This window comes from Halichoerus grypus, chromosome 6 (genome assembly GCF_964656455.1).
Source record: "Halichoerus grypus chromosome 6, mHalGry1.hap1.1, whole genome shotgun sequence".
Taxonomy (NCBI): Eukaryota; Metazoa; Chordata; class Mammalia; order Carnivora; family Phocidae; genus Halichoerus; species Halichoerus grypus.
The window spans coordinates 111766444-111792319 of NC_135717.1; the positions used below are offsets into that span (position 1 = coordinate 111766444).

Below are 25876 nucleotides of genomic sequence, written 5' to 3' on the forward strand. Positions count from 1 at the left end.
CATTGCTTGATAGGGAACTTTAAAGAAACACACACACACACACACACACACACACACACACACACATATCAGCTATTTGAGGAAAGGGCACCCATGGGTTACAAATGACTTAAAATCTGCTCCAGTTGCACAGTAGTAAATCCTTCTCTGTAACCTTCTGTGCATGACAATAGTATCCAAGACTCTTTAAAATGCTAGGAAACTGGTAGTAAAAAAGACAAATGAAGAAAACTTAATATCATCATAAAATTCATGACTCTTTCTCCATAATCACCCAACTAAACAAATCTGACAAACAGGATGGTAGTGATGATTAAAAAAAAAATCAGTATTGACCATGTTAGAGAAAAAGAAGTAACTACAACAATAAGATCATAAAATGTAAGCACTAGGAGTATTCAATGCTATAAAAGTTAAGTACTTTCAGAAGTAAAATTCCTTGGGGAACACCAGAGGAGGCTCTTTGTTTGACAACAAAAATGAAGTGTCTAGTAAAATTCCTTGTGTTTAAACACTTTCTGGACCTTCTGTGATAGGTAACGTGGACCAAAGCCAGCATCAGAAGCTCCTGGAATAACAGAAGCAGTCAGGGTCCGTAGAAAGCATATGGAGGAGGCATCAGGATAGTGTAATTTGAGGAGCCCTAAGGAATCCCCTCTGCCACCTCTGCTGAGGACTGAAATTTTACCATTGGAGAATCATTCTTTTATGTTCATCTAAGAAGAGGTTTCTGAGAAGAGAAAGGAGGTGGAAGAATGGGGGACAGTGGGTCTTACTGAGAAAGCCAAAGGACAATAAAAGGACACAGGGCACCATAAAAAGTGAGAGAAGGCATCACCACACAGGACCTAAAGGAAACTTGAAGAAGAAAAGGGCAAGTTTGAAAAAAGAAGTATACCTTTTACAATTTTGATCAGCTAACCCTAAAGCACCATTTCTCACCCTTGGCACCATTGACATTTGGGTCATATAATTCTTTGTTATAGGGGGCTATCTTGTAGTGAATGTCCTGAACAGGATGAAGATTAGTGACTCAGTTGGAAAGTAACCAGAGAAAAGCTCCCAGCTGAAAGGATCCTAGGAAAGTAGAATCCTCAAGAGGGTATTTCCTCAAGAGGAGAGATAGCCTATTAATAATGCTATAGGGTGTTTAGCAGCATCCCTGGCCTCTACCCACCTGGTGCCAGTAGTAACTCCCTTCATCACAGTTGTGATAACCACAATGTCTCCAGACAGTGTCAAATGACCTCTGGCAGGTAGGAGGGCAAAACTCGCCTCATTGGATAACCACTGCCCTAAAGGATCAATTTTCTCCCTAAGCTGGGCAAGACCTTTTCCATCCCTTCTACCAGTTTGCCCTTCCCAATTTTTTGTTCCCACTCTACACAACAGTGGGAAGATTTACAAGCTCATCAACATGAAAAAAGAATCAGAAATCCATTTTTAAATTATAATAATCAGAGCAGAGAGATATAGCAGGAAGATCTGACATGAATGCCTCTTCACTCCATATATTGTTATCCTTTGATAATTCCACAATTCTTGGATTCTGCCTTTGTTTCCAGAGACGTTTTATTCTTTGTCCATTACACAAGACCAGTTCCAGGAAGGGATGTCCAGTAAAACTCAAAAAGATTTGCCCAATCCAATTAACGCTTATACAAGTGAACCAAGGAAACCATTAGTCCAGATCAGTAACCAAGCAACTTTGTTATGCATAAAAATTAAGTTATTTTTGCAATTAGAGATACTGAAGAGTGGGCTTCTAACATCTTGGCTCATGTGAACCAAACCCTTTTCTTTCCCTTCTCTCTCCCCTCCTTTGTCTTTTTTCTCCTTCCCTCCTTCCTTCCCTCCATCCTTCTTTCCTTCTTTTTCATTCTCTTTCTTTCCTTGTAGGTATACCTATTCTTTCCTCTATGAGAACAGGAAGGGACACGAGAAGGAAAGAGATTATGAAGCATTAATTAGAAAAATAAATAACACCCTCGCTGGAAGGAAAATTATATTAATGGGTTTAGAAGAACTTAAACTGCTATATCATTTTTGCCATTGAGTCATTAGTGTGGCTATATAATAGAGTCAGAGGCCCAGAAAGTGGCGATTTATACTTCTTCTACTGACTTCTGATTCAGAATTATTATAAGATCTGTAGGGGAAACATTCCTCTTGGAATTGAAGCTAATGAACTGAAACAATCTATAGAAAGGCAGTTTAATTACTGAACATTAGAAATTAAATAATGTATTTCTCTATAAAATATGAATCTTTCCCTTTATTATTTTTGTATGGTCGCAAATTAAACACATGGTGAATAATAGGAGAACTAAAAATAAGGAAGCTTATCTTTTTGCCCTCTTTTTGCCCCATGGGTAAGGCAATTAATCTCTCTGATCCTCAGTATTCCCACATGTGAAAGTTAGGAGATTGGACTAGATTATCTTTAAGAATTCTCCAGAATTTTATGATCACGGGGAAAATATAACTCAAACTGTCTGGAACTGAAAGAAAAAAAAAACCTATGCAATTCTACCAATTACGGAAGGTAATTACACTGTAGCATACATGATTTCTATGCAAGAGCTAAAAGGTTATAAAAGCAAAAAAAGCTTCTTTTATTGATCAAAGCTCTTGACTATAAAGTAACATGTTTCACTCTTAAAGTCTTCTTTAAATTAGAATGATTCATTTTCAGGCGGGGCAAGCAACTTTGAGAGTCTGCTGGGTTCCGTGCTGAGAATGTCAGCTACATTATGGCAGAGGGTTCTTCAATAGGAAGGAGGGGCAGGGATCCAGAAGCAAAACAAATTCACAACTCCAAGAGCTCAACCACAAACATCAGAGAATGGCTCTGCAGTGGTGTTTTGACATTCATTCTGGAAGGCCTACCACTGCAAGTATGCGGATATCTGTTTCTAAATTCATGGAAAATAAATCCCAGTCTTTATCAGAGAGATAAGGTCCAACTCTGTTCTTATGGGAGCTCTTGAAAAGGTACAGCCTAGATACCTTCAGCTGCAAGGCAAGCCCCCATCAGAAGAGTCATTTCTTCGAGGCTTTGGTACAGATGCTAACATTAAAGTGTGCAGGGAGAGATTCAAAGAGGGAGAATTTAAGCATTCATTTCCTCTACAGGGACCCTGAATGTGTGCTGACCCTGTATGGTCTAACATAAAAAGTTTTGTCAAAGATCGCCCGACTTTGGACTACAAAATAAAATCCACTCCTATTCCCTAGGAAATCCAACTTTCATGTATGGATGTAAATCCTCCAATTTGTAGACCTACCCACAGTATATAGAAAATTTAAGGGCAAGAAATCCTTCTTTAAGTGGAAACAGAAATACTGTGCATCATTAAGGAAATACATTCCATCACCTGCCAGATCTTGAAATTCTTGGCTCTGGTTCTTTAGGCACAAAATCATGGTCTGAACAGCTTTTCTTAAAATGATCTTGGCCTTCATTGGCATTCCTACAAAGGGATACTTCATTGGTATCATTAGATACTTTGGAATCTTAATGGAAAATTCTCCCTAAGTAGTCAAAAACAAATAGTCATTTGTGGGATTTTATTTGGAAGGAAAATACACTGGGAGAGGTAAAGCCAAAGCAGGAGCGTCTCTGGAAGGGATGACAGCTCAAGTATTCCTTGGATTTACAGCCAACAGACAGGCTTGGAATGGAAATGAATCTCTTAAAAATACCCTGCCCCGAAGAAACACTCCTCATTCAACAGCAGGCCAAATTATGTGTCATGTATTCTTATTTACAACCTCGAACACTTTTTAAGAATATAAGAAAAACAAAAAGAATCAACTAAGAAGTATAAACATGTACAAAGCTTTTTAAGTCTTTCATGCCAAGGAACTGGCAGACTCCTTGAAAACTGCTAGCACTCCTTTTTTTTTTTTTAATGAGCACATCTTGAAATATCGCTCTGAGATGCGGTGGTTTTGCTAAGATTATTGTTCTTGTTGTTAACAAATACATTGGAACTCAGAATTATTGATATTACCAATAATACAGCAAACTGTGTATTTTATTCTCCATGTATTTATTGAGATTTGTCATTTATATTCTTTTTTTGTGTTGAAAAATATCTCTGCAGACCTCCTTCAAGAAACTCTGCCACTCAATGTGATTAATTTTTGTCTAATGAAAAAGTGCAGAATTGGTCCCATAATGTGGAAATGTTTGGAATTAAAAAAATAACCCACTGGCAACTCTATATTAAATACATACTCTATCTTCAAAATATCTTTGGGTTATTCTCCATAGATTGGAAGGTCACTTCTTATTGTTCTTTATACCCAACATTTTGTTTTTATATAAATACTATATTTGAATTTAGAGGAAGGACCTGCCCTTTGCTCTGATAAACAAGATATCAAGTAGTACACACTATGGTCGCTGTAATGGAAACTTAGAAGAGTGCACTCTAATACGAAGGCATAAGGTGACACTTTTATTATAGATTCATATTTTTACTGGAGTGTTATAGAGTCTTTTTCCCTGAAAACCTCTAAGTATTATTTGTACATCCATCTGATAAAAATTATAAAGTTGGAGGTAGAGTAGAAAGTGACAGGTAGAGTAAAAAGTGACAAGGATAATATTTTTAAGTGCTCTCTGGTTTTATGGTCCCACATGTTTTTCTAAAATCTATTTATTTTTAAGATTATTCTATTTGAAAAAAAGGAAATCCAAAGAAATGTCTTATTTCACATGCACATTTCCTCAAACCCTATAGTCTTCAAGCTACTTGTCTAGCACCATTTTCTTTCAATATTCTACAGGTAGGAAAGAATATGAAGCGAATGGGTTGTCTTATCCCAGGACCAACTTTAGGCATTACTAACACTCAAGATATCCCTGAACAGGACTCTGGATGGTACTGCAGGGAGTGAGAGTTCATAAAACAAACATAAGCAAAACTTCTTTGATGTACTCAGCTGCATTTCCCAGATGCATGAAGGAGCTCGATTCTCTTTAATATTCCCATTTCCTAGCACTCCAAGAATCTATTTCTGAAAACATCACGTTATTTATGTTCTTCTTCCTCTATGCAAAAACCTACTGCCATATAAAGGAAATATTATTTAAGGGTTGTTTCTCACATTTTCCATAGAATTCACAGAAGTTTTGAGTATAAATACTGTTTAAGTATAAAATTAGCATAATACTAATTTGGTTCTCTAGCTTTTCTTTAACTCTCCTAACAAGGAGTATAAAACTTACCCAGAGCAAGCAGGTATTCCTTTCCTTAGAACAGGTTCAGAATTAACTACCAAATCAAGGAGATAGGCTTCTCCTTGTGAAAAGTATTGTTCTGTTGTAAGGGAGTATTTATGGCATAGAAGTAGACTTAAAAGGAACTCTTAAAAGTAAATTTAAGGCACGGGAATATGTACTTTCACAAACAGTCGCTGTTTACCTGTACATGAATAATCATCAATTCTGATGTATCCAGTTTTGCAGACGCACATGAAAGAACCCGGGGTGTTAACACACATCGTATTCTCGCGGCAGTAATGACGTCCTTCAGCACACTCATCGATGTCTGTGAAGGAAGAGGAGGGTAAAGAGGTCAACAGTGGCCAATATTCTAGAGTTTCCCTATAATTTTCTTTGGTGGGGAGAGGGCAATGGTTTCCAATTGAAAAGCATTTTTTAAAAGTATTCAAACCATCTCTAATAGGAATGTTTGATGTTCAAGTGATAGAAACCATAAACATTTTTTTCCAACAGCTCTTGCTGGAATTTCAAAGATGCCTGTATATTTCAACTTGCAACATTCTAAATATATTTAGAAATTTTCAGTGCATTCATCTACCTGTGTTTGATAAAATGAATCAGAAAGTACAAATCTGGCTATGTTAGAGTCTTGGAATCTTCAGACTCTGAGCCTATCGTATATTGTTTTTTGATTCACTGGCTATTTTCTATACTTGGGGAGACCCTAAGAGGTAAATAAGATATTCACATACATCAGAACTTGAATAACTTCACTTAAAGACATGAAATCAATAACATGTAGCTTATCAGAGATACAAGTAGAGCTACAGCTATCCCAGTAAGTGTCTGAACAGAGATGAGATTACAATGTAGAGACCTGATATAAATGAGAAACTGTAAAAAAAAAAAAAAAGGCATATTGAAGAACTTCCATAGCAATTCAGACACCAGGTTTTGAGTGTAAAGACTTACACATGGTAAGCCATAATGGGCTCTAGTACTAATTGGAAAGAATGTGAATTTTTACAATAAGACCGTCCCCATTTTATAGCGCCTCTGTGCATGGAATATAAACTAGCTTACAAATATTTTATCATTATGAAATACTCTTTATGAAGGGCCTGAATGCATGGGCCAGGCATGGCATTTCTCCTCCAGAAGTCTGCTTTCTCAAATCCTTATGCTGAATCCACAAAGTAGCAGTGCTCTCATTTGTACTAGTAAGAGAAATGGGTCAATTTTAGGAGATATCAGGTGACCTACTACTACAGAAGTCATGCTATTCCTATAACCTCAGCTATGTTCCCAGACCTGAGAGTATCACAAGAAGTAATTGATAAAATCTCAGAAAGTTGTAGGTTAGAGGGGGACCTTGGCAATCATCTAAGCTAACTACTTATTCTACAGATGGAAAAATGGCAGTCTAGAAAGGCTCAATTTTCTATTCAACTTCTAAATGAAAGGTAATGCAAAAAACGACACAATAAATTACAAACCTCTTACCATACAAAGCTCTTCCCAGGCGTGGCCCTGACTTTTTCAGTTTTATAGCCTATGACCACACCCTTTCCTCCCTCTCAGGGTTCTGGCCACACAGAGCTTCTGGTCAGTTCTCAGATGGACCTGCTCTTTCATACCTGCCTGCCTCTGTACATGCTGTCCTCTCTATTCCTTCTTTCCCTATCACCAGTCTTAGTGGATCTTGCCCACCAGTGGATTATCCTTCAAGAATAATCTGTTTAGGGGCGCCTGGGTGGCTCAGTTGTTAAGCATCTGCCTTCGGCTCAGGTCATGATCCCAGGGTCCTGGGATCGAGCCCCACATCGGGCTCCCTGCTCAGCGGGAAGCCTGCTTCTCCCTCTCCCACTCCCCCTGCTTGTGTTCCCTCTCTCGCTGTGTCTCTCTCTGTCAAATAAATAAATAAAATCTTTAAAAAAAAAAAAAAAGAATCTGTTTAAACGTCTCCCTGTGAAAACTTCCCCAATGAAGTAAAATGCTCTCTATGCAGTGCTCTCTTGGAACTTTGTGTTTCCCCTGCAGATTCATCCGCTGTACCTTTATTAACTTTTGTAGGCTTCTTCTTTCCAATAAGCCTTATATACTCCTCCAGGGTAGAGATCATCTATTCGTGTCTCTTAACTCTAGCTGCACATTATAGTCATCTGGGATGCTTTTTAAAAACATTGGGTCTTGCGCCAACTCTCAAACCCCCATTCCAAATCTGATTTAACTATCTGTGGTGGAACACAGACAATGATTTCTTTTTTAAATCTTCTCCATGATGAGTCTAATGCAGGGATCAGCAAAATATTTCAATAAAGAGGTAGATAGTAAATATTTTAGGCTTTGGGGCTTATAGGATCTCTGTTGCAACTTTAACTCTGTTGTTCTAGCATGAAAGCAACCGTAGGCAAATGTAAATGAATGAGCCCGGCAATATTTCAATAAAATTTTATTTACAACAACAGAAGTTGAATCAGATTTGGCCTGAAGACCACAGTTTGATGACCCCTGGTCTAATGCATAAGCAGGGTTAAGAATCACTAAGTATGTAGTTCATTTTTGTATTCACAATACCTTATAGGGTGTCTAGGATATTTCAGGGTCAATAAATGCTGCCGAATGAATGAATAAATGCTTCAAGGCTGGTTTAAGGAAGAGCTAAGAATAGATCTCAGATTATCTGACTCCTAGTATAATACGCTTCTCATGATACCATGCTACTTCTAAATGTTTGCACTGGTCTGCAAGGAAAGTATCACATTCAATTACAGCCTAAAAATCAAACTACGGGCACCCTGGGGGAATATGATGAAAACTCATTTGCTTCCAGGGTCTTAAGATAATAATAGGAATCATATGGGACAATTAATGTGCTCAGCTGGATCAATGGTCTTTAACCCCACTCTTCTGAGAGAGTGCTGCAGAGAAGTGAAAGTTACTGAAAGCCACTGCAGGAGTCCCCTGGGCTTAAGCTTGTGAACTGGAGGGATGGCCATGAAGAAGTTCATGTGCACAAAGGTATAAAGAATTTACCTTTGGGAAAGAAAGCGCCAAGAATAATGAACACAACTCAGTGGCGACATCTTGGTTATCAAAGGGGAGAATTATTGAGTACACTGTGGCCCCTCCTCAAAACAAGACGAGTTCCTAGTGAGAGACCATATTTTCTGGTAGAGTCGAGGATGTAGCTTCAGGGCCTAGGGCAGGACTGAGTCCCAGCTGGAGCAAGCATTAATTACTGAAGGCACTGTCCCTCTTTCCAAACAGTATGCTAGGGGGGGAAGCCTACCTCAGTAGGAGGAGCCATCAAACCTGGCAAATCAAAGTCAAGTACACGAAGCACAAGAAATGAGAACTTTGAGAGTATTAATGTCCTATGAGAAGAGACAGGGAAAAGGGACAGTTAGGGTGATTTCTGTTAATGGGCCCTATTTACAGCCAAAGTTATCAGATAGTTTGGTTTATAAGATAAATAAGGATGTTTTGTGAAAGGGCACATGGGCCTAAATACTATCTCTAATAGTTGCCTGTGGTGGGTCTACATCTCACATATTGGGAGACATTGGCCAGTTCCATTTTCTTTTGTAGATGTTACCCTTGAAGCTACCATATGATCAGAGAAAACACAATGTAGGGTCATAAAGCAAAATGAGGAAACCTATTTAACGTGAAGCCTTTTAGGAACTTGAATGGTTTCGATCACAAAGAAATAACTGGATTCATGAGCTAGAGATATGAAGTGTCAGGAACAGTATTGTGGGGGGAGGGGAGTAAAATACCAAAAAATATAAGTGCAACACTGTATACCCAATTGCCAGTTGTCTTTTTAAATTTCTCATGCCCCGTCTTCAGAAAAGGAAGTCCCCAAAGAGCCTCATTTAAAACCGCAAAGCTACATAAATGTCATTTCTACTTATATGTGCAGATACTCACAGGCCCCAAAACGGCACGACTAAAAAGTGATCTGGCAGAAAATCATGTTCAAACTTAGTCCAGGGTATATTTTTTTTTGAAATCCCAATTCAAAAACTTAATGTCAAATTCTCACGATTCAGTTCAATTCTCGACACGCTTATTGAATGTCTTCTATGCCCAAGTCCCTTTCCTGGATTTTCAGTCATATTGATGACCCTGAGCGGTAGAACTACAGTCATAGGTGGAGAGTACCAGGGATGGCGTTTGCTGCAATAGAACTTTCTACTAGGCAGACAGTACTGCACAAAGTTGGAAAGAGCTGCCACAGAAGGTAGCTCCTGCCAAGAGGAAGCATTCAAGCACGGGCTGGACATGCTGTAGAGATTCGTGCAAAGGGCACGCTGCCGGACCATGTGGCTTTTAACAACACAACCAAAATTCAGTACAAACACAGTTAAAGCATAGGTCTTGCCCTGAAAGAACTTACCATCCTTTTAAGTACTATCAGCATCAGCCACATAATGCCTTCTATGTGTTAAGCCTGCACTCTAGAGAACAGTATTTCCATGAGAGGCTCATGGTTCCTTAAAAACAGAGGATTGCGTGGTCAAATAAGTTTTCAGGACCATTATATTACTATTCTTCCTCCATCTCCCTCCTTAAAACTCACCATGTACATGAGGAAATTACAGGCTCTGAAATACCTAGTCATGTTTTTAAAATGTTCACTCATTAATTCAACAAGTATATAATGCACTTGCAACATGTCTGAGTGCTGCATTAGGCAACAAAGATAAATTGTAGCTGAAGAAATAACACTTAGACAATAATGCTATGAAGTGTTGCATACTATATAATGGAAACATATACAATGTGCATTAAATAGGGAGCAACCAACTTCTTTAACACAGTGCCTTTTTTGTTCTGAGCTTATTAATGCGGAACAAATTTGGGAATTTACACCTGGTGATATAAATAATTTTGTAACTCTTCCCCCCCCAACTTGAGGAGCTGATAATGAAATTAAGAAGCCTGGATACAACATGAATAAGAGCATAAGGTCTTATATACCAAGTACCAGAAAAGAATAGAATAGAATAGAATAGAATAGAATAGAATAGAATAGAATAGAATAGAATAGAATAGAATAGAAAAGAAAAGAAAAGAAGAAAAGAGAAGGGAAGGGAAGGCAAGGGAAGGGAACAGAGGAAAGAATGCACTCACTATCAGGACCGGTATTCAGAGGAAAGTTGGTGACTAAGAGCAGGGACAACCAAGGACAATTTGCTGGTTGGTGTGGCAGGGCATGAGGTAGATTTTGAAGAAGTAGGTTTACAGTGACAGACTTACACACAGAAGGAGGGGGCTGCCACAGAACAGTGTCCTGTCAAATAGAGATGCTCAATGATGAGCGGGAGGATTGTAGACATTGGAGTCTAGTGTAGGCAGCATAGGCAGCAAAGACATGAAACACTGAGGAACAGTGAATATTCCATTTGGTTGGAGTTTATGCAGGAAATAAAACAGAAATACGGCTATGGGAGAGGAGACACAATGGGAATGCACTTAAATCTCCAACAAACACAAGAAAGGTATCTTCCTTGCTGTGATATGGAAACATGAAAGCATTTGGAAGGAGGGGAGTAGGGGAAGTGGCATAGAAAAATAAATCTCATGAGAGTTGGTAAGATGGAGCAATTGTGGAGCTGATGAGAGAGGTATGATTGAGGTGAGGAGAAGTTCATTAAATTAAAGTAACCTCCCTAGCCCCAGTTTCTCCACATTACTTATCAGTGTCTGAAAATATCGTATTAAGTTATTTGTTGGTATGTCTGTTGTCTCTTTCTATTGGAACAGAAGATTCGGGAGGGTAGAGACCTTATTCTAGGACAATGGCTGGCCCTCCCTAAAAATCTGCTGGATGAATCAATGAATCCTTTCATGGCTTTTCATCTAGAAGGAGAAAGGATAAGTATCCTAATCCACACTGGTCTGACCTGGAGCTCCACTTGGCAGAGCGAATCCTTTGTCTTCCCAGTACATTGCCCAGGCATTTACTTAGACATGAGCTTTTTGTAAGCCACTGTGAACACAAGCCACTGTGGTAAAATACAGTCTTGCAGGAGGAAGGACCCTGTGGTGGGAATAAAGAAGGCTGGGTTCTAGTCTTTGGCTCTGTTATAAACCTGACAGGCATTTCATCTCTCTGGACCTTAATTTCATCATCTATAAAAACAAAGGCTAGAATTTCCATGTCATTACCAGCCCTCATACTTTACAATTCTAACAAAGAGAACATGATTTCTATGGTTGCAGGGGAGAATCTGATTCTCCAGGATTTTGTAGGATACATGGTCATCCTCCAACAAACTTAAAAAGCATAAGTAAACTGTGTTTCTTACACTTGAACAACCTCTCTTGTCCCAGGATAATTCAAGCTGATCTATTTTAGAAACAGGAATTTATAAATTTTTAAATTCCCTTTTATCCTATCTGAAAGCTGCAGCTGACTTTGTAATTATTCAGAATCACAGATTTCTAGACCTGAAAGGAACTACAGAAATCATCTAACCTAACCGCAGTCATTTACAATTAAAGACACGGGAGGCACAGAAATGCCAAAGACAAATTAAGAAGGTGGCAGGAATCAGATCGTGAAACTTTCATGAGCCACATTAAAAAATCTGAACTTCATCCTATATGAAATGGGAAAGCTTTTAGGAGAGGGTTCCTTGAATCAGATCTGGGTTTTTGGAAGATTCTTCCAGAACAAGTTTACACAGTTAATGAGTGGAAATCAGAATGACAACACTGTTTCCAGACCCCAGATCCCACATTAATGTTCCGTTTGGCCTTTGGAGTCGTCTCCTTGGAGACTGTCCTTGGAGGCAGTGGGCACTCAGGTATGATGCCCCCTCTTCTGTGGGCTTCTGACACACAACCTGGCTATCCACCTCTCCCCTCCCCCCCATCTTATGCTTTGTATGTCACTGATGCCATTAAAAAAAAAAATGCTGTATTTCTAAGGCTACAGAATTTTATCTCAATTTTGCCCTGTAAAAGGATTATATCAGCATGTTAATGAACACTAATGCTTTCTTTCTCAGCCAATAAAATCTTGAAGTCGTGCAGCTCAACAGCAAGGACTCCACATATTGAAGAGGAGCACGCATCGGTATGGGTTAGAATTACTAAGTCTTGGCCCACCAGCTGTGAAAAACTGGCTTGGCAAAGTTGGCAAAGAGATCAATGACTTAATTCATAAACCAGGAAAAAAGCCTAAGTTCTGAGAAATGTAATTCTGGAAAGAGATTTGAGAATAACATTTGGGAAGATAAGAGTATTTTTGAAAATAAAAAAAAATTTTGCAAGTAGGCTGCTCAGTAAAAAATCAGTGAAGAATAAATTAAAATGTCATTTACAAATAGGCTAACATTAAAAGGAATTGCAAGCAATCTTATTTGAAGTCAGTGGCATTAACAAGTTTGTTTACCAAATATTCATTTTTACATATTAAAAACTGTATCTATCATGTGCTACTGACACACATGATTTTTTGACATCTCAAAATAAAAATCATATATTTTCTTCATTCATCTTTTTAAATTCATTCATTGTAAATTATACGGTACATTCCTCAAGAGTAAAAGCTCTAGTATTGTATCATTGTTCTTGCTACTTTTAATAGGATACATTATTCCTAGCTTTAGGATTCCTTCATTTAAAACAGATATACACAGAGACATGCAGTAGAGAAATTTGAGACAGGGTTGAGAGTGATCGTAAAATTATACCTGTGGGAAAAGGTGAGATCATTTGGAATACTAAGGGGCTGAGATAACAAAAGCATGAGTAGTTTATCCATGTAAGTAATATTTATTGAATTCTTACTATTGCCCAAGGTATTAACAACGACACCAATGGCATGGCCTTGAAGAAGACAGATGTGGTATCTGACTTTGCAGAGCTACGGTCCTTCTCAAAGACAAGTAATAATTTTTAAAAATGCTGTGGGAATTTGATAAGGATAGTGCCATCTGGAACAAAATGTGAGCACTCCAAATCTTACAGGCAAGGTAAGGCTTTTAAGAGGGTGTGACATCTAAGCAGAGGACTAAAGGAGAAGTAGTTAGCCAAGTGAGATGGGAAAGAGGAGAGCATTTCAAGCAAGAGAACTATGCTGGAAAGTGAAAAAATCTGATATATTCAAAGAATAGCAAAACATTAAATGTGGCTAATGAAGTAGCAGGAGCTATTTTGTGTGTAGATCTTGTAAGACACACAAAAGAATTTGACCTTATCCTATGATCAATGGGAATCTATTGAAGTTTTGTAAATCAATTTTTTATTATATCATATGTACACAGAGTATAAACTGTAAAAGGTACAACATAGTGCAAAATTAAAGTCAGTCCAACCCACAGCCACTCAACTGTCCCACTCCTAATCTCCTAACCACTTTTACCAATTTCCTGTGCAACCTTCCAGAGACACTGTCTGCCCATATAGGGATATGCACGTGTGTGTGTGTTTTGGGGGTGTGGTGGAGGGGATGCTTCTCCTCTAAAGGGTGCAAGTGAATGAAATGACATTAAGCAAGATCTTTTTAACTGCAAGGTACAGGATGGATGCGAGAAGAGCAAAACTGGAAGCTAGGAGGAAGCTCACTTGTAGTTTGGCTTTCTGTGTCTGGGACAGTATATTCTAGTTGCATATGGAGAAAGTGTGGAGATATGGATATATATGTTGATAGAGATCAGGAGAGAAGACAAGACTGGAAGTCAAGATCTGGGAGCCTCAAGCACAGAGGAGGTAATTAAAGCCATGGTATTAGACAACATCACCCAGGGAGAGGGTGCAGAATGAGGAGGAAAAAAATAAGACGGGGGCCCTGGGGAACTTCAACATTTAAGGGACAAGTAAAGCAAGGAGGCTGAAAAGATCACTCAGAGAGGTAGCAACAAAACTAGAAGAGGGTTGGAGGTAGACGAATGTTGACATAGTGGTCAGCAATCACCTTTCAACACCTTCTATATTTGAGGTAATCCCCACCTCCCCAAGATGGAAGTCACAACTCGGATTTCAGCATACTTGGCAGCCAGTCTATAGCCTTGTAACCTAGGACTTTCCATCGCAAGCCCTTATGCGAAACTTCAATTCAGAAGAGAATTCACGAGGAAGCAAGGTTGTGAAATCTAGCAAGCAGGGTGGAGAAGGCGTTCAGCATTCAGGATAGGAGCAGTAGCACGGGTTCTGGAGTCCGGTCCCAGACGTCATCAGTGAACAGTAGGCAATATTCGTGTGAGTTGTAGTGTTGACACCACGAGGCAGAGGTAGTGGGATCTGTACCCACGTGTGACATGTGTGGTCCTGGCTGAACATCATCTAAACCTGTCCTTTCACATTTATTGTGAGCCACCCAACATCCTTCAATATATTCCTTTTCTGCTTTAACTGCCAGAGTGGGTTCTGTTGTTTGCAACTCTGATCCCTGATCAATACAATGTAGTATCATGAAGACAAGGTAAAGAAGTATTTCAAGGAGGGAGTGATCAATAGAATTAATTGCTGCCTAGAAGTCAAGCAAAATGCGGGCTGAACGAGGTCTGATTTAACATTATGGAAGTTATCAGTGACCTTGGTGAAAGTTGTTTGGAGGGGAGCTGGGACGAAAAATCTAGACTGAAGTAGGTGAAGGAGAGCCTCTGACATGAAGAAATGGAGGCAGTGAAAATCAATTACACCTTTCAGAGATTCGGATAAAAAGGGGAAGAAGGTCAATAAAACAAAAGCTAGAAGGGATGTGTGGTTAAGGGAGATACGTGAGCATATTTAAATCCTGATGGGAAGGAGCGAATGGAAATAAGTTGAAAACAGAGTTTGAGGGGATAATGGATGGAATAAGTTTCCTCTGAAGCCAGGAAGAGATGAGATTCAGTCCTCAGATGGACTCATCACTCCCAAGAGAAAGGGTATCTATTCCACCGAGACTGGGAAGAAGGAAGAAAGGGTGGGCATGAGGCATGTGGGTTTAAGTAAGGGGAGCAGAAGGGGGGTTAGTTTCTGTTCTCTGTTTTGTTGGTAAAGAAGTTTCCTGTTGAGAATAAGAGAATGGGTAGAATCAAAAATTTGCATGGAGTGGTGAAGGTTTACAATAATCATTGTAGGAAATGAGAAGAAACTGAGCTGGGCTGCATAGTAAGATTACTCAAGCAGAGAATAGCACCCAGCAGGGTTGGCAGCCAAGCTCCCACAGGTCTACCACTTGACATTTTTATAACACTTTGGTTCTGGTGGTGCATGTTCATCTGTATTATATGTTAATTCTCACAACCCTGTGACTTAAGGGGCACTTAGAAAGTTACCCCCTTTTCACAGCCCAGGAGCCTGTATGAAGTGGGGAAGTTGCCCAAATGTTTGCGGTAACTTAGTAGTTTGCAAATCGTGAATAGAATCACTCCATATAATCCATGGTTCCTCCACAATCTGGTCCCTATTTCAGCAGTTTGATCTAACACCCCTAGCTATAATCCTCCTGTTGCAGAAAAAAACTCCAAAATACGTCTTGCTCTTTCCCTTTCCTTACTCCTCTGCCAATCTAAATTGGATTCATTCTTCAAGGCCCAGATGAAGCTCCAATTCCTGCCCAGTGTGTCCCCAACCTCTTTGGCCATGGGGAGTCCATCTGTCTCTACTTCTGCACTTTTTGTCTGGGCTTATTCATGGCTAGTTAGTAGCTATTTTGGCCGAATCCAATTTGCTTGAAATTAAGGAACAGACAGGCTCATTTGAAAGATTGCCTTGTCACGTTGGATTTGAAAATTCATCAAGTTGAACAGCACTCTTTCCAAAAAGGCAGATTAGTATTTTTAAATATTAAAAACTAATTTAACAAAGATATATTTATTTTGCCAAAAACAAGAGTTTCAGTCATTACAATATCCAAATTGATGCCTATTCAGAGTTATTAATCTAAACATTACATCAGTGCTTTCATGAAAGATATGGAACCACTCCAATTTCCAACTGCTTGTTTATACATAGATTACCGACTAAACTGCAATGTTAAATTTGACAATCTTAATCAATGTTTAACGTTGATTAGGAAGTATGACCTCACAACAACTCAGTACCAACAACCATAGTCCTACATTTTCAGTCCCATTTCTTCACTATCACGTTCTTCTTTAAGGATATGAACAACTTGTAAAAATCTGTTTCGGAGCACATTCTTTTTTTTTTTTTTTTTTTAAGATTTTGTTTATTTGACACAGAGAGAGAGAGATAGCACAAGCAGGGGGAGCAGCAGGCAGAGGGAGAGGGAGAAGCAGGCTCTCCACTGAGCACGGAGCCCGATACGGGGCTAGATCCCAGGACCCTGGGATCGTGACCTGAGCCGAAGGCAGCCGCTTAACCGACTGAGCCACCCAGGCGCCCCTAGGAGCACATTCTTTGTATCAAAGAAAAATTACTTGGAGGAAAGTTAAGATGGAGTAAAAAAGTAAAAATGAAAATATTCTTCTGTATTATTAAAATCCCAGGAACCTATTTTTATATCATACCAATGAATAAGAGATGTAATTTCAAGCCATAATGTCCAAACACATGAGGCTCTTCTTGTTCTGCAACAGTCATTTGCCCAAACAAGTCAAGTTCTTTTCCACAACGTATCTCAAATCTCTCATTTCTCTGTCAGGTTCATTTAATTTATGACTAACTGCTTCCTGCAATCCACAGCCAGTGTTATCTCCTAAAAACTTACTCGTATGTCCATTCATGGTACTGATAATGAAACTAACATTTATTCTCATGTCTATTGCTTTGACTGTGTCATTTCATTTTTCTTCATAGCATCACGTTTTCACAAAGGATCCCAAACAGAATCTCAGGGCCACTGAACCAAAGTTAGATTTGTTTTATTTGTGCAATTCTTACACGTTTCTAGCTATACTGTTCCCTGCCATTAACCATGCTGAAATTTCCGTCTCCTATCCAAGCCTTTTTTCAGATATCCTTGATGCAATGAGATTATCTTATTTTATACTGGAGTTGGTTTTCTTGGAAGCAAATGAACACATGAAGAAAGGAAGAAACTGCAAAGGGAATGCTATTGGTGGTTTCATTTCAAGCAAGTGTTAGTTGACTTCGAGACTTTTAACAGATTTAACTAGAACACATGACTTGGATTTTTTGGAAGGCAAAATAAAGCTGGTATTTGTAATATAATCTCTAAGTTATATCTGACCTGAAACTTAATGGAGTTGCGAAAGTTCCATCAATTAAATTTTTAAAAATTGTTAATCATGTGACAAGCCACATATCACTTCAAATGGATTCTTTTCCAGGGGAAAAGATTCTTTTTTAAAAAAATAGTTTTCATTTAATGAAAAAATAATAATAAACCACTGCTTCATAAAAGATACCTGCAAATGGTCTACAATGAATCGCTTAATTCTAAGCAGACGTTTTCTTCCTAGTATTAATAAACAAGTACATGCAAATAATTACCAGGTATTTTATCCTACTACTCATCTACAGAAAAATAACGTAAATTCCCACTGTTACATTTAAAGTTTTATCATATAATTTGCAAAATGAGGATAAATTATGCATACTCTATATCTAAGAACTGGTTAGAATGTTATTCAGACCAGAAACGAATTTGGCATAAAGTGATTTGGTTCTGGAAATAATCCATGGTAACTTAGCTACTGAAGTAGTTAAAGACCTCATTATAATTGGCTTAAGCTATGAGACAATATCATCATATGGACTCTCAGCGTATTTTTGCCTCAAGTCCTCAATAAACTTAAGAGTGAACATCTTCGTTCCAAAAATAAATTCATGTTGCATGAATTGGCTGACACACTGGTAGTAATAAATACATGTTTAATCACAAACTTTTACCAAGGACTTACTTTTCTGGAAGGCAATTTTTCACATACTTCATCTTACTTAATCTTATTTGACCTCTGCTTTCCCAACCTAATAACACAAATGTGCCCATTTAATAGACGAAGAACCTGAGGCTCAGAGATATTAAGTGATTTGCACAAGTTCTCACAATTAATAAACTGCGGAGGTAAGAATTAAGCCCAAGTCTTCTTATGCAACGTTCTTTCCATAACATCAGTACTGCCCCCACTCGTCAAAATTGGCAAGATTTTGATTTGAGCCACATAAACATTTTACATTCATTTGTCTGCTAAATCTCAAAATTTCTTCTGACATATATTTTTTAGACATCATTACAGGTAGCTGCTCCTACAAATCTGCAGAGTATCTATCTGGGTACTAGACTGACTCTTGCAAAAGATGGGTATACAAAATAAGTATTTGTTCCCATTTACTACTTTTCAGCACTGACACAATTGAGCAGTAAAGGCGTGACAAAATTATAAATACTTTTTAACATTGGCAGGCAGCAAATGTTTCTTGCATACTACAAAGAAATGCAAAGGTAAGCAGTCTGGTAAGAATAGGGGGCCAAACAAAACTCAAAATCATACCAGAAATGTAATAAAGTTACAGGCCATGGATACAAATTTCCATTCCTGCTGATGAATCTGAGGGTTCCCTTCAACGTCTCCCCCGTTACTTCTGAGTGTACCCTGAGTGTTTCTATGGGCTCAGGAATAAATCAACATATACTTGCTATCACTGCCTACAACCCTGCCCCTGGGCATCCCCTGGGCCTTTTCCATGTTCTCTTGAGTCTCTGCCAAAGCTAGTGCATATCCCCATGTCCCTACTTTTGTCCCTTTAAAAGAGCTGCCATCTCCAAAGCTTCAAAACTCTTGAGACATCACACAGTATCTTCTTCAGACTGTTCAGAGCTACTCAAAAATGAAAAAAAAAAAAAATTCTTCTCTAATTTTGTTTTGTTCTTTGGAACTTAGGCCCTACAGTAATCTTGTTTATGTCCAAAATATAAATTTATCCTCTTCCCCATCATCACATTATGTCTTTCCCACATTCACTGGTAAAGCCAGCCTGAAGTGTCAGGTAGCCCTTACATGCTCGTACATAAACTCCTCTGCACTCTTGGTATAAAACCAAAGCCCTCAAGAAGATCAAATAATAGTAACAGAAACTGGGGATAGGTATCATGCTCACATACAGCTATCTTCCTAGTATTTACTTAATTAACCAGTGGTTCTCAACCGGGAGCAATTTTGTCCTCCAGGGGAAATTTGACAATGTCTGAAGAAAACATTTTTGGTTATCACAACTGGGAGTACGGGATACAAACACGGTTGTGCTATTGGCATCTAGTGGGTAGAGCCCAGGGATGCTGCTAAATACCCTACAATGCACAGGACAACCCTCCATAACAAAGAATTATCCAGTCCAAAAAGTCAATGGTGCTAAGGTTGAAAACCCTAGTTAAAACTCCCACCACATGGGGGCGCCGTGGTGGCTCAGTCGTTAAGTGTCTGCCTTCAGCTCAGGTCATGATCCCGGGGTCCTGGGATCGAGCCCCGCATCGGGCTCCCTGCTTGACGGGAGGCCTGCTTCTCCCTCTCCCACTCCCCCTGCTTGTGTTCCTGCTGTCGCTCTCTCTCTCTCTGTCAAATAAATAAATAAAATCTAAAAAACAAACAAACAAAAAAACACAAAAAACTCCCACCACATGATAAATAGAAATATAGGACCACACAGGCTCAATAATTCATCTTTCTAGGCAGGAGCATATTAACTAAAGAATAATTCAAAAGTAATGACAATTCTTGAAAACTCATCCTTAGAAGGATATCAATATAGAATTAATCTAGAATAATCCTCTTCAAACTTTAATGTGCATAAGAATCACCCGGTAAACTTATAAAAATGCAGATTACTGAGACCCAACCTTGACCCAATTAAGCAGAATTAAGGGTGAATCCAGGAATCTGTATTTTTTAAAGATTTTTTATTTATTTATTTGACAGAGAGACACAGTGAGAGAGGGAACACAAGCAGGGGGAGTGGGAGAGGGAGAAGCAGGCTTCCCGTGGAGCAGAGAGCCCGATGCGGGGCTGGATCCCAGGACCCCGGGATCATGACCTGAGCCGAACACTTAACCGACTGAGCCACTCAGGCGCCCCAGGAATCTGTATTTTTAACAGCCTCCTCAGGTGATTTTGATGCAGCCTGAACCACACAGTAAGAAACCATGTCAAGGAAACCAAATTGTATACCAATAAAAAAAAAAAAAAAACTGAGACTCTGAACACTGAAATTTCTCTCCAGTTGAACATATGGCTAAAAAACACTGGATAGTTACCAAATAATTAAGATAATCAATTAAATAAGCTGTATGCCTTAAACCAGTACTCTTCAAATTTCCAAATGCATAGGAGTCACCTGGAGATCTTGTAAACATGCAGATTCTGATTCAGTAGGTCCGAGATAAAGTATGACATTCTGTATTTCTAATGAGCTCCCAGGTAATGGCCTATATTGGTCTGTGGACCAGCACATTGAGTACTAAGGTCTTAAAAAACAACTGCCAAAGAGAATAAAGTCAGGACTACTTACATTAACAAAGCACAAAACCAATAATCACAAATCTTGTTTCCATCTGCATCTGGAAAATGGACATAGACTTTAAATGCTACCTCTATTAGAAAGTCAGCTCCATGACAGTAGGAGCTTAATCAGTTTTGCTCACAGCTATATGCTCACCACCCATTCAGCGCCTGGCACATAAAGCATGCTCAACAAATACTGTGAATAAATGGGCAATGAACAAAGAGTCTCTAAATGAAGTCTGGTCATTGATAGAAACCAATCATAAATCAAAATTCCTAAAAAGAGCCTATAGCTCCATCTCAGAGAGAAGAAAGTGTAGCTGGAACACAGGAGTGAAAGTGCACCTGGCTCTGGGAGTTCCAAACAGATCAGATCCGGCCACTCGCCCTGACCAAATCCAAAGGCAAAGAAAAGAGTGGTGGTGAAACCAGAAAGGAATTTATGTCAGTGAGGCCAACACTGGAAAGACAGTGGACTAAGTCTCAAAGACTGTCTCCGAAGTACTGAAAGTACTTCCAAGTTTATATAAGGCAAATGAGGGACAAAAGTGGGTAGGTAGGTGCAGGTGGGCAGCAAAGGTCAAATCCATCATTGTCTTGGGGTCAATCACAAGCAAGGTTCTTGCTGGCTCAGGGCAGTCCTTATTGCTTAAGAGAGTAGTTTTTGTTCATATCAGGGGATGCTTTGCCCTCAGGGTCTTTGGCCTGAGCCAAGAGACAAGCTGGAAAGGACCCAACTAGAAAGTGTGAGGTCAAAATGGAGGCAGCTGAAGTCCTCTTTCAAAAGTACTTGTTCTTAACCCTATTTAATACATAGATGTATCATTAATTGATGACTGATTCATAATTTCTTCTTTATATAGTATCCAAAGGTGATCATGAACTCCAACAGACTTAAGCATGAATATTTTCTAGAGAAGTGCATTCTTTTTTTTTTAATTTTTTATTGTTATGTTAATCAGCATACATTACATCATTAGTTTTTGATGTAGTGATCCATGATTAATTGTTTGTGCATAACACCCAGTGCTCCATGCAGAACGTGCCCTCTTTAATATGGGTTCTAGAGGGGAGGGGGGTGGGAGGATGGGTTAGCCTGGAGAAGTGCATTCTTTGGAAGAAAAAAAAATCAGCTGACCATGAAAGTCACACAACTATGGTGTTTTGTTTCAAAAGGATAGTATATGGGTAGCACTGATTGTTTCTTCAACTTCCTTTGCATAAGAATCTATGGCTAAGAAGTTCAGAGAAGTGCACTCCTTATTAGGTTTGATTTTAAAAATTTAAAGTCTTCCGTTCATATCAGAGGAGACCATGGCTTCAAAGAAAAAATGCCCTTTTCCTCCAATTTAAATATCTTAATGATGTTCAAGTTTACAAATGAACAGAAATTGTTTTTGAGTCAGCAGAAGCTGAAGTTAAGTATCACAGAGAGTAAATGATGAATGGGCCCAGAAGAACTGCTAATGCAAGTTCAAATTTAGCTGGGTCACTTGATAGTGATTTTCAAAAGCTTTTCACAAAACTTCTCAATTGGAGAAGGAATAATTTTCATGAAAAACAAAACACACACACACACACACACACACACACACACTGATCTCCTCAGCATAGTGAACATGTTAAATAGATGTTCCTAAATGCCTAAAAACACTTATGTTTCCATAGATGGCCTTCATTATGTTGAGGTATGTTTCCTCTAAACCTACTTTATTGAGGGTTTTTATCACAAATGGATGTTGTACTTTGTCAAATGCTTTTTCTGCATCTATTGAAAGAATCATATGTTTCTTATCCTTTCTTTTATTAATGAGGTGATTTGCAAATATTGAACCACAACTGCAACTCAGGAATAAATCCCACTTGATCATGGTGAATGATTTTTTCAATGTATTGTTGGATTTGGTTTGCTAGTATTTTATTGAGAATTTTTGCATCTATGTTCATCGGGATGTTGGCTTGTAGGTCTCTTTTTCAGTGGAGTCTTTATCTGTTTTTTGTGTTAGGGTAATGCTGGCCTCATAGAATGAATTTGGAAGTTTTCCTTCCTTTTCTATATTTTGGAATAGTTTGAGAAGAATAGGTATTAACTTTTCTTTAAGTGTTTGGTAGAATTTACCTGTGAATCCATCTGACCCTGGACTTTTGTTTATTGGGAGTTTTTTGATTACTGATTCAACGTCTTTGCTGGTTACCGGGATATCATATTAATTCTGACAGTTGTTTTATGTGGCAACTTTTTCAATTGGTTGGATAAATAGATGATGCCTTTAAAAGTCCAATTCCTATTTGAAAACATCAGAAATGCTTTTGCTCCTCTCATTTTTTTTTGTTTGTTTGTTAATTTGTAACTGTGATGCTTAACTTTATTTGTTGACCCAAGTAAGCCATTGGATGACCGATATTTAGTCAAACATTATTCTGGGTGTGCCAGTGAGGGTGCCTCAGGATGAGATTAACATTTGAATTGGTAGACTGAGGAAAGCAGATTGCCTCCCTAACCTGTGGGGCCTCATCCAATCAATGGAAGACTTGAATAGAACAAAAAGCTGAGTAAAAGGGATATTTTGCCTGCCTCACTGTGAGCTGGGATATTGGTCTTCTCCTGCCCTTGAACTGAAATTTACAACATTGGTCTCCTGGTTCTCAGTTCTTTGGACTTGGACTGAAAGTATACCATGGGCTCTCAGGATATACAACTTGCTGACTGCGGATCTTGCGATCTTCTCAGCCTCCCTGAGCCAATTCTTTATAATCAATCAATGTCTCAATCAATCAATCTCTCTCTGTCAATATATGTCCTATTGGTTGTTTTTCTGGAGAATGCTGATTAATATAGTAACCTTGGGCTTTTTTTTATTTAAGAAACTCTACCATAACACACAGAGAGTGCATCATTAGCCATAATTTTGAAAGCTACAGTGTCTACTAGAATTCCCTAATTAATCCCACAGGGCTCAGTCCTCTGGTTATTTATCCCCTCTCTGTTAACAGGCCTCCCGTTAACTCCAGTGGGGACTTGTGTGCTGGGCTTATAATCAGAGGATTGAGCTCATTCTGCATCTTTCTCTTCATAGCTCTTGGAGCAACTCTGTGGGGCTATCACTCATTCCTAAAGAAGTCCTCTCAGATTGCCTCTGTAGTCCATAGTTAATGATATGCAGATATTGTCTATGTCAGAAATTCACACTAAATGAATTATTTGTGAAGTGGTAATCAGCTGAGAAAGAGAGAAAAAAGGAAGGAAGGAAGGAAGGCAGGAAGGAAGGAAGGGTAGGAGGGAAAGAAAGTTTGTTTTCCCATTGTCTTCCTATGTGGGTTATTTACCATGGTTTCAGCTCAGTACAGATTCTCTAATACCAATGAGCTGCTTTCTAGACGGAGTACAGATTATCTTTCCTTTTCAGAAACATTCAATTTGTAAGACCAGTTAGCTGCTTTAAAAAATGTCTCTCTGAAGAAAAATCTATATGCTATTCTTATTTATAAAAATAAGAATTAGGTTAGGTATCTAATAAGTAAATTAAAAGTAGTAAAAATTTAAAAACACTGAATTTATAGATAGATGATATGAATTTGAACCCTGGATTTACTGGGTACACAATTTGGGGCAAATCATTTGATTTCTAAGCTCTTCAGTTTTCTTAACCACAAAACAGGATATTATAAAAATGCCTGCATCATAGGACTGCTGGAAGAAATCAGATATTGTATCTAGAAAGTATATTAAGTGTCTCTTAGGAATCATATGGTTATTAGGAGTAGGTGATATTTTTTATGACAGCCCTACTGACAAACAATGGCAGGAAAAAAGAACACAAAATAGAAAAAAATAGGGAAATTACTTGTTTTCATTAAGAGTTATGCTCACATTACTTCGCACACGGGCTAGAATCTCCCAAAATGCAGAATAAGAAACAACGGCGAAGAGGTATCCTTAGCCAAAGGATTGCATTAAAAAGACAGGAAGGAAATGAGAGGAGATAGTGTTCTTCTGATAACAGGTTAAAAAGAAAAGGAAAAGAAAAGAACGAAAGAAACAAAGAAAGAAAGTAGATATCTAAATATAATTTATAATTTATGTTTGCAGGTGTCCCATGCCTGGCACATAGCAGGTAATAAACTAATGTTTATTAATATTCTAATCTCCACATGCAAATGGCATTTAAATTAAGCACAATCTACACGTCAGACATTTAATGTTCAAGTGAGTTGCTTTGCAAATTGTAGACAGAATTAAAATCTTAAGTAAAAACTTGAGTGTACAGTAAAAGCAAGAGAGATATGGGGAAATTTCTGGGATTTTTGGTCCTTTCAATATGCAATGCCATATTTCAGTGTACATATAATTTAATAAATAACAAGTGTGTTAAATGAATGAATGCCTTCTCTTGCACTACTCAAAATAATTTTTAAGGACCAAAACATACCAATTTAAAACAACTGGATCCCTTTTTACCTATAAAAAATCAATATCACAATTAGACTTCCTTATGCAATATAAGCACAATTCAATAAGTTCAATGCTTGTCCTCAATAATTCTTTAGTGATGAGGTAGCCTAAAAGTGCCCATCTGTTCCGCATATCTAAGCATTTCAAACCATCAATAAACAAATATCTCTTAAACTCTACACTGTCTATCTCTATTTTAGAAGTTTATAAGAATTCGAGGAAAGTAAACAGTCTATGACAAGACACAGCTGGGACAAATATAACGAAGCATACATACATGAGTTCTTTAATAAATAATACAGTATATAAGAAAGTATATTACAACTGGACAACTGGATATAAACCAGTATAGAACAAGGTACAAATTCTTTGGCCAGATACAATTTTAAAATAGATTTGAGAAGTTAAATCTGTGTGCTTAATTCATCAAGAAAGTGTTCAGAAAGAAAAGAAAAAGTAAGTAGTCTAGAAGTATAATTAAATCATGGATAGTCAGGCCAAAAAGCAAAAGGGATTTCTGCCAAATTATAGAAGTTTGCCACAGCTACCATAATAAGGTACCACAAACTGGTGGCTTAAGCAACAGAGATTTATTGTCTCACAATTTTGGAGGCTAATCTTCCAAAATCAAGGTGTTGGAGGGTTGGTTCCTTCCGAGGGCTGTGAAGGACAATTTGTTCCATGCCCCTTGCCTGGCTTCTGGTGTTTTGCTGGAAATCTCTGGTGTTCCTCAGCTTGTAGCTGCATCACCCCAAT

The 25876-nt window shown here is 38.3% G+C and overlaps 1 protein-coding gene across 4 annotated transcripts in view; it reads right to left on the reverse strand.

Annotated features, from left to right (window-relative positions):
- The window catches only part of NELL2 (neural EGFL like 2), a 324406-nt gene that overhangs the window by 140796 nt on the left and 157734 nt on the right, over positions 1–25876 (reverse strand). For all 4 annotated transcript variants that reach the window (XM_036067593.2, XM_036067591.2, XM_036067594.2 and 1 more), the window contains one exon: positions 5436–5561. In XM_036067593.2, the coding sequence (XP_035923486.1) occupies positions 5436–5561 (126 nt within the window). The remainder of the gene's footprint in view (positions 1–5435; positions 5562–25876) is intronic.